Genomic DNA, 16,953 nt, shown 5'->3' with positions numbered 1-16,953 from the left:
CAACATGCTTGAAGAGGGTCAGAGTAAAGCCAGAATGTGTGTATCCTCACAGTAAATACAGTTTCAGTATATGGACATTATTCATCCTGATGAAAGTGTGTGTGTGTGAGTCATAGGTGGATTGCTGCTGGTTTTAAATGGTTGTATTTTTGCAAAACTTTCTTTTCAGAGTACATTAAATCATGTCAGAAATCCTTAACTCCTTTAGTATGCTGGTGTCTTATTATTCTTGATACCATCCTGTGAAATTGTCTTAGGAGAGATATCTTCATAATAAAGGAGTTGATGGAGATTGTTCACAGTCCTGTTGATACATAATTTCTCCACGAATAAGTAAGATCATGTGGCAGTAGCAGGAATGGAATAAGATAAAATAGATATCAGCAAACTGAAGGTAGCAGTGTTTTTAAATACTTCATTTTCTTTATTCAGTTTTTGAAGGTTTTGTTCATATTCAGGATTTGTTTGTCACAAATTTTTTACAGCTGTGATACTCCGTGTTTGAGAATACAACCAGCCTTGTTTGTACAGTTCTTAAATAACAGCAGATAGTCTCTCTCTCTAATTCGTCACCATCTCTCATGTTTTTCCGCCTGTGGGATTAGTAAAGGAATGATTGCAGGAAAAGCCACATGGATATTGCAGTTAAACAAGCTTCACTAAATCTTTAATGCATCTGCATAGTTCCTGTTATTTTTCTTTCTTACTAATATATTGTACGATAAGTAGTTTCCATCTTCTAACATGACCTTAACTGCGCTTCAGACAATACTTGATACAGTAGATAAGCTTGGGATGTATTCCAGAATATTACTAATTTTCCAGACAGTTTCAGTTCTATACTGGAGGAAACTGGCATACCAGCGTTTTAGTTACCAGTGAAACTTTGACAATTAATCTCTCTCTAATGTACTATGTACTGGATAGAAGAGAGAGAGAGGAGGTGGGGTTAGGGAAACTTATGAGAGAGAGAGAGAGAGGTGAGGTTAGGGCAACATATTACAGTAAAGAGTTGTGGTAAAATATTTATGCATTTTTAACAGTGTAAGAACTCTTAATAAATGCCTGATACCCTGCCTGCCACTACATCAGGCACTGTTGGGTAGGATAGCACTTCTCACTCCAGCCACTGACCATGGCAAAGAACAGATCCTTTCATTGTTGACAAACCTCGTGGATGGTCTTCTTTTTGTGCCACGTGGCAGAATACAATACCTGAAAAGTCTGGAGTGCAAGAGGTGAACCTACAACATTTCAGAGTCAGGTAGAGAGAGAACCAAAGTATACCTAGCTATCAGAAAAAAAAAAAAATGGTAGCCCTACGAGTTCATCCTTCTTATTATGGACTCCTCACATGAACACCTCTAATTTAGTCAGTGGGTGGAATACACAGCACCCTCCCTGTCAGCAGCGATTGATGAGCCCTGTGAGTTGTTAATGACGCCACTTGCAAGGGGTGCACTCACAATAGCACATATGTGTTCACATGATGGAACGGGGCTACACTTATAACTTAAATAGTGAATATAGGTTGCCAATTCATGGTTGTTTAATGTTTAATGGAATTTAGGTTTGTAGTAGAAGTGAGTCTTTGTGGTTACTATACTCTGTTCACTCTAACTTGCTCTAAATTTGCCATGTCTCCATCCTGAATACCAAAGTGTAACTGTAGATAGCATAATATGATGCTAGTCATGAAGAAGTGCTCCAGAAAAGATGCAGAGCTGCAGTATTGTCCTTTCCTTTCACTGAGCCTTCACCTGAGCTGAAAGTTGTTATTGATCTTTGTCAGGTTAAAACAAATGCTCTGTCCCCTCACATTGGGGAAAATCCTTACCACTTCCAATTGTTTAACTCTTTAATCAGCTTCACTAGAGGCGTGTCCCATTGTACGAATGGGATATGTTAATGGAGAGCTACTCAGATAGCAGAAACTTGTATAACAGAGTACATAACTTATGGGGAAAACAGGTTAGGTTAACTGACCCTGCTGGCATCACGGATTCTGGGTGTAAATTGCCCATTCACATATTATCGGCGTCTCATATATCACATACTCGTATAATAGGACCTTCTTGTACAGTACATCCTTTTCTTATACCTCAGTATATATTCTGTCTATCTATCTATCTATTGCCAGACACCTCAGTCCTGTTTGGGGTGGCCACAAACAAATCGCCTCCAAGTCGCCCTGTACCCCGCCATTTCACTGCCCTGCTCCCAACTCACACCCCCGTCTCTCATATACCTCTCCACCCCATCCCTCCATCTCATCCTCGGCCTCCCCCTCCCTCTTCCCCCCTCCACCTCACTCACATACACTCTCTTCGTCAGTCTTTCACCCTCCATCCTCTCCACATGGCCAAACCACCTCAGTGGTTTAGTATAGTCATGCTTATATGTGTACCTGCTGTTTCAAGGTTCATTTTCACAGCATCTATCCTTAACATTTAATTCTTTCAGTCTGAGGGTGTCATGTTTATTTTATTCTTGCTATCTCCACACAATTTCACTTGACTTAGAGATTTCTCATACTTGGGAGGTTAGATACAAACTTCATAAAGATCCTGGTAAGTAGGATATTCTCCTAAATTCTGTAAAACAATGTTGTGGCAGCAAGAATAAAATAAAAATTGTGCCCATGGGTTAATCTGATTGAGTCACAGCATTTTCTCAGTCTTGAAATTCATTCTACTTGGCACTGTGTCAGCAAGCTACCAAACTCATACATCAGTCAGATCCCTTGAGATGATTTCTTTGCTGTCTTGTATTGCAGGCCTCATTTCTCCGAAGTATAAGAGTACTTTGAGGCATTTAAATCTCTATCCCCAGGTGTTTCCCTTCAAACTTGTATTTTCCTGTACTCTCAGCCTTGTTTGTGACATTTGCTTATGCTGTGCCATGCAGAGTACGGTGCTAGAATTGTTAATGCTTTTCCTTTCAAATTTAATGGCAGCCTTTACTAGCATACTTATTCATATGCGCATATCGCCTTTTAAGTTTTCACGTTTTCTGCCTGCCAAGCAAGATCTTTATGCATACTGTACTTATGAAGGACATGCTTAGTGTTTTTTATTATTTTTTATTTGTATTTTTTTCTGCCCTTAAATATGTATCAGTGCATAGTGAGCAATATCAGCATCATCCTGAGGTCTGACAAACAAATTGGAGAAATTATGCAAGACATGTATTAGTCAAGCTCAGACCAGTACCTGTAGTTTATTCATATTTAAACCATTGTAAATAATCCTCAAAAATAATTGGAAGTCCTGTTTTGTTGCTTGCTGTATATCTCTTCATTCATTTTCTCTGCACGTCACTGCATACCTGTTGCTCCTTCCTCCAAGTCAACATATTCATCAGTGGTTATCTTGGCAGCTTAATGTGTTATTCTTTGTCCTTCTTTTACTTGCAGGAAACTTATCTCTGCTACTGAAATCCTAGTCATTATCAGTCATTACCTGTGCTAAATGTCCATGCATACACAGTTGATGAAAGAATTATTCATTGTTATTCAGTCAGCATGTCCGTCATTCATATTTTATTCTCCAAGCCCTGTTCCTCCCTGAAGTGCTCTCTTCATCATCATCTGTCCTCCATATTCATCATATTAATCAGCCTCTCAGTCAGGTTTGCCAGGTTTATGTTATCTCTGTACATTATTCTCAGCGTTGTGTTTTGCTGCTTTCTTGATTGTCTCAGGATACATTATTGTGAACATTTTTCTTTACAAGTCACTCCTTTTTCTCATCTGATACAGATTTGCCTCTTCCTAGCTTCATTTATTCTGCTGTTCTGCTGTCCTTTATTCTGCATGTTCCGTTGTTGAGTCAAGTCTCTTCATAGTCTTGTACATGTTTTCCCATACTTGAAACTTTAATGGATTTCATTCCTCAGGCACCTCTAGAATAAATGTTTTTGACTTTGCCTTCTGTTTTTGCATGTTTATCAAATATCCCTTAGAATATCTTTACTGTTGTCAAACATGAGGTAAGATTTAGTAATATGTATTCTTAGTGCTTTCAGTATTAGTATTAGATTAACATAAAGGTTTGAATGTGATCGAATTTGTTTCATCATATTCCCCTACTGCTTATTTAGCTATTGCAAGAATATGAGCCTCTAGTGCTTGGTAGTGGTGGTAGATCAGTGCATGAAGTTTTTATTCAGATCATTTTATTTTCTTGGTTGCATGGATGGTTGTATGGTGCATTGTATGTTAGTATGAAATTGTGCTGTAAAGTAACTACAGTATTGTATCTCAGCCAGGCAGGTGGTGTCTTTTCCATTATTTATAGATACTATAATATTATCAAAAGTGAGAAAAGTAAGATCTATAATTACTAAAACATAAACTGTAACTTTTTCATTCAGTTATATGTCAAGCGAACACTTAACATCAATAAATTTTAGTCAGTGAGCACTTTTGTATATCAGTATGTCATCAGCATACTTAGTTTTGTTCAGTGACAACTTGAACAGAAACTCTAGTGTTTGAAACTGCAAAAATGTTGTTTATTAACGTGAGGGATCATACTAGCCTCATACTGGTATATGTTTTAATTGGAAACAGGGTAATGATGATGATGATGCTATGTTGATGGCAATGCTTGTTGGTGTTGCAGGTTCTGTGTACATGTGAAGCGAGACAACTTCCCACAGGACACAACCCCTTCTTCCCCTCAACCCTCCCAGGTCCAGCCACGGCCAAATGAATGGGTCAGTGGATCCGTTGTTAATTTGTGTTGATGGTAATGCATGGGACATAGAGTCAGGAGGTGAAAGGCCTGGGTGATGTGTCAGTGGATGTGTGATGTATTTTATTGGGCATGCTTTTTGATAGTTCTCTCACCTTTGTGCCATTTTTATTTTCTTTGTTTCTGGATCTCATCTCAACCCATCTTTAGGGTGGTATTAGATATAGCATTCCATGTATTATTTCCCAGCAGTTTTTTTTTAAGTTTGATGAAGTTTTGTCAGCAATATCCCATTGCATTTTTTGTTTTTCATTTGGGAAGTTAACCTTTGAATTTTTTCTGTTAAGAGGACTAGTTGTTTTGAAGAGTACAGTGATATATGAATTATTTAGTGGTCTCTTTTACTATTCAATTTGGTGTTCTACCTTTGGGGTTTCTTTTTCTTTGTTTCTAGGGTCTACTTCAGCTAGTGTGTGGGTTGGAAAAGAATTGCAGAGATGAAGAATACGATAATGATGATGATGATGATAAACCATAATATATGTATTTATATGTGTGTGTGTATAGTTAACAAAAAATGTATTGCATACCTAGGGTACAGTGGATGTGAAAATGAGTGTGTTTTGCAGATGCACGTGAATACACTAACATGTTGCATCAAAAAATATGCCACCCAGTATATGACAGTTTGTGTGATTTTGAGTCCTAATAATTACCAAGGACATTATTTGCATTTATAATCACAGGGTGCTTCATATACCACAATGTTTGGTCCTTGTTTCAGAATGATGCATGTGGTAAAAGAGCCGATGCTTTTTTTTGTAGACTGCACATTGTGTAACTTTTCTTGTGTTGCCGCAGGTTCAGCCGGGTCACACCATAGTGTTGGTAGGTCCACTGACACTGGTGAATCTGCTGCCATATGACATTCACTATGAGGTGCTGTCATGTGGTGGATGCCAGGGACGGGTGCGGCCTGGTGAAGATACAGCATTACACGGCACAGACCCCGCCCAAAGTGTCACACTCTCACTGTGGACCGACACATTCCTCCCGTGTGGGGATGTCATGCTGCACCCATCATCAGTACCATATACAGTGTCACTCAAACTACAGGATAGCCACAAGCGCAATCTCTATGTTCACCTCAAAGTCCGCCAACAATATGGTGGAGCACTCAAGGTATGTCCTCAGATTATTTGGTCACAAGTAGGTGGGGGTGCTCACCATCTACTCACTCGATGTAGTGCTCCTGTCGGGTGTCTGCCCTTTCCTGTCCTCCATCCTTCTTTCCTTCCATCCTCTTCTGTCTTTGTTTCCTTCATTCTTTCTTTGTCCTTCTGCCTACGGGTGACTTTACACTCCCTCTTCTCTCTTTCTTTCCTTCATTCTTTCCTCTTCCTTCTGCCTGTGGGTGACTCTACACTGAGTGACAAGCCAAATGGTTTCCTGTACACTAGGAAACCATTTACTATGCTGGGTGGTAACCATATAACCAAATTTTAGGCACCTGGTGGTTTGGTGGGTTATTATTGCACTCCAATTGGATTGAGCTGGTGAAGGTTTATATCCAAGGGGTGGTTGGGGTTGATTGCTCATGTAATGCCACTCAGGGATGAGTGAGGCTGGTCACTCTCATCGTAAATGTCAGAACCAACTGCCTGGGCCCGGGCTCCTACACTTCTCTTGGGGCAACATAGGATTGGATGATGGATGGATGGATTATTATTATTGGTAGATGGGGGCACTCACCATCCACTCACTCAATGTAGTGCTGCTCTTGGGTGACTGCTCATTCCTCTTATCCTTCCGTCTTTCCTTCCTTCCTCTTCTGATGTTCTTTCCTTCATTCTCTCCTCCTCCTTCTGTCTTCAGGTGACTATGCTGAATGACAAGCCAAATGGTTTCCAGTACACCAGGAAACCATTTACTGTACTTTACTAGGTGGTAACCATATAACCAAATTATTGTGCCTGGTGGTTTAGTGGGTAATTAAGGTGTTCCAGTTGGATTGAGCCGGTGCAGGTTTATATCCAAGGGATGGTTGGGGTTTATTGCTTATGTAATGCCACTCGGGTGAGTGAGGCTGGTCACACTCATCTTAAATGTCAGGACCAACTTGCCTAGCCCCAGGCTCCTCTGTTCCTCATAGGGCAACACAGGATTAGAAGATTATGGGGGTTATTATTATTGTTGTTGTAAATTCCTTGTTTTAAATCCCTTTCTTAAGGTGAATAAAATCAGCTGGGGGTAGCAAATAAACCAAAATTAAATATCCGGTAGTTCAAATTTTAAACTTTTTTTTTTTTTTTGAGAGTGGTGAGACATTGGCCTCATTAATCCTTTTTACCAGGAGAGATCCTTCCTAAAAGTTAACTAAAATTGTCTTTTAATAGAAAGCCAACCTGAAGCACTGCACATCATCAAGGTGAAGGTTTGAATATATTGATTCAGAAATATGTTGTATGTAATGATGTACCACTATGTTTCCTCAGGTGGTGGTGTATGCAGCATACTGGCTTGTCAACAAGACAGGGCTGCCTCTTATATTCAAGCAGGAAGGAGTGTCACATGATGCTGCAGGTAGGACACAACTGTATATAGTTTACATACCATCCACTCACTTGTAGTGCTACCTCTTGGCTGCCTCTACAGCATCATGAACCAAATGGTTATTTGTAACCCAGAACCATTTACTGTATTGAGTGGTAATCATATAGCATCATATGAATTCCTTGTGGTCTCTGCCATATGAAAATTTGTTTTCCATGTAACATGAGACAGACAAGTTCACCAGATAGCATGCCTTCATCATGCTTTGTTCTCTGCTAGTTCTTTAGTAATACTTCTAGATCTAAAGACACAGTACACCATCTTGTTTCATGACATTCTCAAGCTACTTCTCTGTTGACAGTTTAGTACCGCAATGCTTCCACAGCTTCTCTCCCAATCCCAGGTCCATCGTCCCAGCATGTCCAAAACATTTCGGTCTCCTTTTTGCTTCCCTCCTAACACTTTCCATACTCATCTGTCATTGCCTTTCTGAGGATGCTTCGTCTTCCAGCTTTTCTCCATATACCCGTTGGATCATTCTCATGTTTTGTTCCAGTCTCACAGTGTCTGCACTCCATGTCTGATTGTCATCCTGTATAACACGCCTAACACAGGTGCTAAATACTTTCACTCCAGTGGACAGAGAGAGCACTCAAGATGTCTGGATGGCCAACAATTCTCTTTTTTTTTTTTTTTTTTTTTTCCTCTAAATTATTACACACTTGCAGTGGCACTCTGCTCAGCACCACCCTGTGCATTGATGTCAACACTGAGGTATGAGAATCTCTCCATAGTCTCCAGTGGCTCACATCCTATCACCATGACTCTTATTGGTCAACTGTTAGATATCTGGCTGTTCCCCTACATCCACTTCTCTTGAAATCCGCCGCCAACCTCTTTCTGCCATATTGTTCACTACATCTAGGAAATCAGTGATTGCAAAATGTACATAAAATACTGTTACTATCTACACCCATCCTGCTCTACCCAAATCCATAGCCAGGCCAGTGTCACACCTACAGACCATAGCTTTTGTCTTGGCCATCTGTACTGGAGGATCTTTTGGCTTATTACCATCTCCTTAGTTTTGTAGTTTTTGACCCAGTTCTTCCATACCTTCTGCCATTAGCCTGAGTTCATCTATGTACAAGAGTTCTGTGAGCACCCTGCTCTGAAATCTTGTAGTAATTCTTCCATTACCATTATGAAGTGCATTGTATTCAGGACTGATCTCTGATGTAGCGTGGCCTTAACCCCAAACTCTTTGTTATAAGTTTTATTGACTAATGCCACATGTAACATCTGTGTACATTGCCATAGCCACCCCAACACTGGAACTTGATTTGGTAAAGCCCGAGCAACCATAGACATGAATAATAAAGTCAAATGAAAGAAGAGTAGAGTTAAAAATGAATAGGTCAGTGTGGAGAAAGATGAAAATACAGTAGTGGAAAGTGCAAAAGAAGATGTAGTCTATGTGCTCTTTTTGAGTTCTTGGTGATTTATGTGCTCTTTTTGAGTTCTTGGTGATTGTGTGTTCCTCATGATGCTGCTTATGACTTATGACACTATTTTGTCAACTGGTGATAGTGCAGGTTGTCGTGGCTTACTAGTATTCAGAGGTCCCCCTGCTCTTCATCTGCCTGGGGTTGGCTGGTGCTACCATGGTGTTTTGAGGCTGCTGACTGATGGTCTGAAGTTGCTGATCATTGGTGCAGTTCTTTAGCATCTTCAATGGCCTCCCCTGCCTTCACTTCCTTCCTCAGCATTGCTCAAATCCAAGAGTGCTTTATGAAGGTCCAGCCATCTAGAAGATTGCCCTCCCAGACTTCTGATTCCCAGGTTCCAATGATCTGGTTCTGGCTCATGTGACCTTTCCTAACCTGACTTCAGCTGCTGATTTTTAGTGCAGAGTTTCCCTGGTTGAGAGATCATTTCTTGGTGTCAACCAAGGTTGTTTCTGAATCTTTGAAGTACTTCCTCTTCGTTTTCTTGACTTTCATCTTTGTCTTCATTGGAGCTAGGGTGAAACCATTTCTGCTGTCGGGCCCTGCTGCGGATGTCACTGATTGCATTGCGCAGTTGACCCTTGTGCGGTGTGATGCGGTGAGGATCTGTCCGTTCTCCCCTTTGGAGCTAAGATGCGAATGAATGTGTTTGAATGGATGAGTAAATGGAGAGTGAGTCGTCCTGTCTCGGCTACCTCCCTTTCCTTGGGGGAAGCAGCCTAGGTATATAGATATAGATAGATAGACATCTTGGTTTGTTTTGGGCACCTGCTTTGTAGTTATTATATTGTATCCATACTTTTTGTAGTATGCCTGAATCCCTCTCTCATTCAGCTGGTTTCTTTGTCTTATGTTCCTCGAAAATTGACTTTTGTTTTGCTTTGTTGCGGTGGTTCTTTTTACTGCCTTTTTTTCCTTTCTTTCCTCTGACAGTTTGTCTCATTTATTGCACTTTCAGTTGTCTAATTCATCATTCATTCATTCATTGCCAGACGCCATGTATCCCGAACGGGGTGGCCAAGGGCTTAGAGTTAATTGTTTTACAGGGAGGGGCACTAATCCTCCACCAACCCCACTTGACAAGCAGGGAGAAAAACATTATGCCAACAGCATCTGGTGTTCCCAGGCGGTCACCCATCCAAGTACTAACCAGACCCAACGTTGCTTAACTTCGCTGATCGGACGAGAAGCGGTGCTCTCAACGTGGTGTGGCCGTTGGCTTGTCTAATTCCATAATTGATAATACATTTAAGTGCTATTAGTAGTCTCATCATTTTCCACCAGTCATTAAAAGTGTTATGGGATCCCTAGAGTTAGGATTGCAACTACTTTACCACTGTCCTTGTAAAAATTATTGAAGACAAATTGTCAGATATATTGCTTGTAACATGCAGGATTTAAACCATAACAGTGCAGTCAGTAGCCTACTTCTTTTTATACTTGACCATGCCTCCCTCAGTTGCATTATCTTGTTCATACTTAACTTTTCATGCTGAGGAGTGTTTTGTAAGTTGAATAAGAACAATTGGGCATTAGTCAGCATAAAAAAACAAAATATGCCGTAGCGCTGAAGGAGTAAATGGATATTTGTTTCTAGTGTTTCATCCAGAAGGGTCTCTGTAGTGCTGCATAAAATAGTCTGGAGTCAGCCACAGGGAAATACAGTGATCTCTTGGTTATCACACTCTTAGTTGTAGCAGTTTTCATTATCATTGCCAGATGAAGCTGTGCACTCCTGCCGTTATCTTGCATTTTTTGGCCAAAAGAACTTTGTTATTGTGCAAGCTGGTTTCTATTAACAGTGATGGTTCAGCATCTGTGGTTTCTGATGGCTTTGAGGGATTCAGAGATGAGGTCCAACTTGAGGAGTTAATCCCAGGTAATGGAGACCATTAACTCTCCACCCCACAGCCTCAGGACCCCTTGCCTCAAGCTCATCTCAGGTCTTTATAGGTTACATGTTTCTTCCCTCCTTTTCCCATTTCATCACTTTCTTTTGACTTAACCATGCCTGTGTGTGTTTCTGACACTTACCATAACAGTGTGTATGTAGTTGGTGGGTCAAAATTGTTGTTAAAGGGAAAATTGGGTTTACAAGTGGGTTGCCCCGTACCACTTAGGACAAATCCCATAGATTCTCTGCTTTTGTTATCATGCAGTTTCATTATCATGCACTAGGCGCAGCACCAATTATGTGCAGTAATCAAGGGATCACTGTATATAGAACTGTACATCATTTGGCCCAAGGGTTCAAAATTGCATTTCCTTCTGTACCTCCCCCCTAGTAGTTTTGTAGTCGAAAGCACCGTAAAGGTAAAAGTTTTGATGTGCTCACACAGGTTCAAATCCCCAAGAGGCAGTTGAAGTTTTCAGTCACATAATGTCTCCAGGAGCACATCTAGTTTAAGTCTTGTGGACTGTAGTATCCTTACCTTGTACCTTCACACTTAATTTGGAGTAATGTAATAATGGATTTAGCTCTCAATCTTGTCATTATATCTTCTCTGTTGTACCTCAGGCCAAGAACAGGAGCATGAGGTAGCAAGGTGTGGTGCCCCGTTGCTGTTCTCTTTCACTGACCGTGAAGCCAATCCCGTGCTGGTGGCCAGGGTTGGCAACCGACTCCACCCAGAGTCACGGCCACAGGTGTGATATCCTTTGTTACTTGACTGACAAGTGTGTTTATTTGACTTGGGTTTGATTTATAAATGATTTAGGTTAATTGCCTAAGTAGTGTAATTATCCACTTTGAACTACAAAGGAAGGAGAAGCTTGGAAAGGTTAGATCTTTATGAACAGAAATGTAAGAAGAAATATGGCAAATATATAAATGTTAATTTGATTGGTATATCTCAGTTTATTTTGCAAAATGCAATACTGCAGTTAAAATCTTTGCAACTGGAAAAGACTAATATTATGAACATAATTTAAATGATGCATTCGGAAGACACACAAGAAAGTGGCATAACCAATTCCTTGTTACCACCTTCAAGAGATAGGAATCCACAGCAAATGTATATTAGTCCAGTATATTCAAGGGTGGATAACCAACTCCCCTTAAATGTACTGGGCTATGGAGGCCTACGCTTGGACTCCTATATTTCTGAGTTGAACACCAACCCCTCAGAGTAGGTAATATGGAATTGATGTTTGTTGATGTGTATAAAGGTGTCCCAGGGCTTGATGTACGAGCTTCATGAGCTGATTCTAGGGCTTATTTCAAGTAAAAAAATCAATATCAACATGGGTTCAGTTCTCAGGCATTATGGAGTTATGGTTAGTGAAGACCTTAAGTGAAAATGATCTCCCTCATAATTCATCCAGAAGGCCATCGATAACTGTGGCTTCTTAATGTTTGAGAATTGAACCCTTTTTGATGGAGCATTTTTTTTTTTACTCAAAGTCAGTCATAGAACCACCTCCTGAAGTTAGTGCATCATCTCTGGACACCCTGTATAAATATTTTTTATATTTTCCCTACAAATTTCCAGAATTACAAAGTAAAACACTGTACAGTACTACATACAGTGTACTGTACAGTATGATCAGTTTATCTTCCATGTGCATCCTCAATATTTAGTATGAAATAAAACAAAAAACTGTTTCTGATGGGTTTTCTTTGTCTTCAAGTTTTGCCACAAGTTGCCTCTGACTCAAGGAACATCAGTACGTCGTCTGCGTGTGAGCCCTCCAGACACACGGCCAGACCACGTGTACATCGTGGGTGTGGACGTGAGGGCAGGGCGAGGGCCGTACCGGGACACCTACATGGTTACCTTCTCACCCAGGTTCCAGATAGAGAACAGATCATCACATGAGCTGCTCATTGCACAACGCTGCTTCACTACCTCATTTGTAAGTCTTGTGGGAAAGGGATGGATGAATGGAAATGCATATGAAAAGGGTTGCATCCCCATTATCAGTGTGACATAGGTAGAATAACTGTGAAGATCATTTTGTTTTGTTTTTAAAGGCTCCAACATGCCTATATGCTTCCGCCTTGGTCACCTAATGGCGGCTTTCCATGCTGCTCTTTCTCTGCAGCCTCCCTATTCAGTGCCTTATCCCTGAGGTCACGCACATCATGACCTCGTCCTAGGCCTTTTTCGGTCTGCCACTCACAACCCTACCTCTGTTAACCTGTGGATTGCAAGCCACAGCTCAGGCTGGGTAGTGTCAGGTTCTGAGCCACAACTCAGGCTGTGCTGGCTATGCTTCACCACTAACTACTCCACCCCTATACAAACCTATGCATGGCGCCACGCAAAGACCGAGAGAGGGAGATTTTTTTTTTCACCAGATGATGCCCTGGATGTTTATCTTCAAGTTTATAATAAACAAAAACTTTTTTTTTTCATTTTTTCACTACTCCCCTACATAAACATATGCATGGCCCTACTCAAAGACAGAGAGAGAGAGATTATGTTTTTTTTTTTTACCAGATGATGCCCTGGATGTTTATCTTCAGGTTTATAATATATGAAAAAAAAAAAAAAATCTTCATTTTTTTGTGCACCAAAGGGTGGGATAAAAAAAGGTAATTGCACAATCCACGAGTTAATACTTCTCACTTTCTGCACCCAGATTGTATTGAAGAGACTTGTGTCCAGAAATAGCAAAAACAGACTTATGAAATACATCCCCAACAGCCTGGATGCAGTAGTATAATCTTCATTTCTCTTAGGATTTGTTTGGCACTTGTTGCTGAAGTTGTGGAAAGTAGTATGGAGGAACTAACGACCCACCGTGTTGAGTGACAGTCCTTCCATGTGTGTGTACGTTTGAACCCCAAGATTTTTTTTTTTTTACCCTCTTGCCGCATTAGATGACTTTGGTCACCCTATAATTAATCTTCATGATGCATCAAGCGACTACAGTCCACAGCCAACAAAGAGCTTTTCTGTACACATTCCCTTGAATTTGAGCTGGCACCAACCTAGGATATTCTGCCATCTGTTGCAGAAAAGAGTAACTAAAACTGGATAACAATAACAGCCTGAATAATACAGTTAAAACAGACTGATTATCATGTGTGGTTTGTTTTACCTAAGATGAATCCAGATGATGGCCAGTGTTATGACTGATATACACCTCTTAATGGGTCTTACTGCACAGTGAAATAATATTTCATTGTACAGAACGTAATGCCACTCAGGGATGAGTGAGGTTGGTCACTCTCATCTTAAATGTCAGGACCAACTGCCTAGCCCTGGGCTCCTACGCTCCTCATGGGGCAACGTAGGATTGGATGATGGATGGATGGATGGTGCAGAATCAACGTACCTTTCACAAGAATTAGCATTATGAACTCTTGTGAAAGGTACGTTGGTTCTTAGGCATGATCATGCTTCTGAAATGTATTTTAGCAAAGTATGAGCAACACATGTCACTATAGATGCAAAGTTGACTAGCATAAATTTATTATTTTCTCATTTTTGCTCACAAAATGACAACTTCCTTATAGGAAGTTGCTTTTTCTTTTTAAAATCATAATTACAGTAAAAAATGGAAATTTCACAGTCATTTCCTATTAGAAAAGTAGTAACAATGCTATAATAAGCACTTCCATATTTTAGGGACTTTGCCCGCATCCAGGGGAATGACTAAGAAATGCTAGGTCACGGCCTAAGGGTTAAGTCATGCAATACCATTAAGGGAGGTAGACTTAATACAAACTTATGTATAGTAGACTGTAGTAACCCATCTTCAGATCTCTACACCTTAAGGAGGTGGAGAAGTTTATATGTGTCATGCTTTTTAATATACAGTACAGTATTTTGATTGCCATTGTTGCCTCAAAGTATAGGAATTTTATCACATTCTTCCCACCCACAGACTGACCCCAGTGCCCAGTCAACATGGCTGCGTGCTATTCCGGGGTGCTGGCTGCCATTCCACTGGCCACGCCTGGACAAGGACCAGCTCCTCAGTGTGTGTCTAAGGGACGTGCCTGGCTGCTACTGGTGTGGCGGATTTATCATTGAAAAGATTGATTCATTCTACCTCAATCTCAGGTTGGTGCAGCTCTTATCACTTTCACCTTATAGGGTCTCCCTTCAGCTGGGTAAAGGAAAAGAACATCATATTAATGAAGGGATCAGAAGAAATCATTTTTAACTGCTTTACTTTGCCTGGCCTCTGCTATGCTGAAGAGAATAATTTTGCAGTGGCCTAATAAAAACAGGTATAATGATGGCCGATTGTTTAGGTGAGACATCTTGTATTTATTGCTGGATATACTTCAGTATTTTGTATGTTAAAAGTATTTCAGGTATAGTTATCAGGCACATCTCAGTATAGATGATGCCATACTATCAGTGTCATATCCTAACTTTATTATTATTATTATTTATTTAGTTATTTTCTTTCATAACTAGGGACCGAGATGGACACAGCCACTTCTTGCGTGTAGAGGTGATCATCAGTGATGCCACGTACTTCATTGTCTTCACAGACGCAGACACACTTCCTCCACCCTTCCGCATTGATAATTTCTCTGAAGTTCCCATCACTTTCTACCAGGTAAGGGCTTCAAAGACTTATGGCTGTATTATTGTCCACACTGCATTGGTTTGTTGTCTTTTATTAGTACCATATTACCTAAGAAGAACAGTGTGTATCATTGGTTTTATATTGTGATACCTTAAGTTCTTAACAGTAGCTACAAAATATTATACAGGTGATTAAGCCTGTGAGATGAATTCAGGATTCCAGGAGGCTTCAGTTTTGTGTTGATAGTTCTCCAGTGCATATGTCCTTGCATTCCTTTTTTTCTGAATTCTGTCTTACCCATTCCTTTAGCTGGAAATAATAATAATAATGATGATGATGATGATGATAAAGATAATGATGATGACAGTGATCATAAAGATAATAATGATGATAAAGTTGATGATGATGATGATCATGATCTTTTTGTTCCACACTTTCTTTTTTAACCCTGCCTGCTTATCACACCATCAGCTGGAAGTGATGATGATGATAATGGTAGTTTTCTACACTTCATTTTTACCATGAAGGAGGTTATGTTTTTGCCGACATGGTAAAAATGGACATGTGAAGAGAATGGAGAATGAAAGACTGACTAAGAGGGTGTATGTAGGTGAGGTGGAGGGAGGGAGAGGGAGAGGTGGACCGAGGATGAGGTGGAGGGATGGAGTTGAGAGGTATATGAGGGAGGGGGGGGTGAGTTGGGGGGAGGGTAGTCAAATGGTGGGTGACAGAGTGGCTTGGAGGCGTTTTGTCTGCGGCCACTCCTTGCGAGATTAGGGCGTCGGGCTATAGATAGATAGATAGATAGTTTTTCTGTTAGCAGGATTATTCAAAAAGTTGTTAACAGATTTTGCTGAAAATTTTCGGAGGGGTAGGGTATCACCCAAGGAACAATCCGTTAGGCGGTGATCCGGATCATCATCTGTATTTAGGAATTTTTTAAAGGATTCTTCACCAGCCTTGGCAGAGTTTTGCCGTCTCAGATTGCTCTTGTGTAATCCTGTTTTCCCACTTCTCTGTCAGACCAAGACCCAGGAGGAGCGTCTGCGAACCGTAGTAAAACCACGCTGCTGCCTGGCGTATGCGTGGGATGAGGTGACCCTTCCGCCGCACCTGACCTGTGTGGCTCCCGGCGGCACATCAGCAACATACAACATGAATGTGCTGGGGGAGGGGGCCAGGCTCACCTACGAGAACTTCATATACATCGCTTTTACCGGCACATTTAAGAAGTGAGTACAGTACACACAGTACAGTATTTATTGGTGGGGGTTATACTGCCATGGTCACTGTTTACCAACATTAAACCTATTCTGTATAATGACCTTTTTATTTATTTATTTATTTATTTTTATTTTGTATTCATCATCATCATCATCCAGACCCCCTTTCCCACCCTGGGGCAGGGTGAGGAGTAGCAACATCCAGACAGACCAAATTTGCCCAGTCCAATGGGCCATGCTTCCATTCACTCACCATTCAGGCCCCTGGAATCCTGGCTGTATCTGATATTTTTTATTTATTTATTTTTTTCTTGCTACAGAAAAACTGTTTGCCACTTGTTGGTTTAAATTTAAGAAGTGGCCAGAGGTTTTTCTGTGCCACTAATACTGAGTTGTGCCTCATACTTAAGTAATATAGACTAACCTGATGTGAACCCCTTCCTAGACCATGTGCCCTCTGACATTTGCAGAGGGTGAAGG

The 16,953-nt window shown here is 40.7% G+C and overlaps 1 protein-coding gene and 1 non-coding gene across 2 annotated transcripts in view; one reads left to right on the top strand and one right to left on the bottom strand.

The window, feature by feature from the left end:
* Window positions 1-16,953, top strand: part of Vps13D (vacuolar protein sorting 13D) — a 187,957-nt gene that overhangs the window by 117,459 nt on the left and 53,545 nt on the right. The window contains exons 56-63 of the mRNA XM_080280204.1: window positions 4,626-4,719; window positions 5,559-5,879; window positions 7,193-7,280; window positions 11,277-11,404; window positions 12,389-12,613; window positions 14,594-14,772; window positions 15,136-15,280; window positions 16,274-16,482. Of these exons, the coding sequence (XP_080136330.1) occupies window positions 4,626-4,719; window positions 5,559-5,879; window positions 7,193-7,280; window positions 11,277-11,404; window positions 12,389-12,613; window positions 14,594-14,772; window positions 15,136-15,280; window positions 16,274-16,482 (1,389 nt within the window). The remainder of the gene's footprint in view (window positions 1-4,625; window positions 4,720-5,558; window positions 5,880-7,192; window positions 7,281-11,276; window positions 11,405-12,388; window positions 12,614-14,593; window positions 14,773-15,135; window positions 15,281-16,273; window positions 16,483-16,953) is intronic.
* On the bottom strand, window positions 9,860-9,978 carry LOC145409962 (5S ribosomal RNA). The gene has a single exon (XR_013899189.1). It is a non-coding gene; the product is annotated as a 5S ribosomal RNA (ribosomal RNA).

Source organism: Coenobita brevimanus, chromosome 83, assembly GCF_032717465.1.
Source record: "Coenobita brevimanus isolate Jiangsu-jjx chromosome 83, ASM3271746v2, whole genome shotgun sequence".
Classification (NCBI taxonomy): Eukaryota; Metazoa; Arthropoda; class Malacostraca; order Decapoda; family Coenobitidae; genus Coenobita; species Coenobita brevimanus.
Note: the sequence above shows the minus strand (reverse complement) of the source record. Positions and strands in the feature narration are given on the sequence as shown.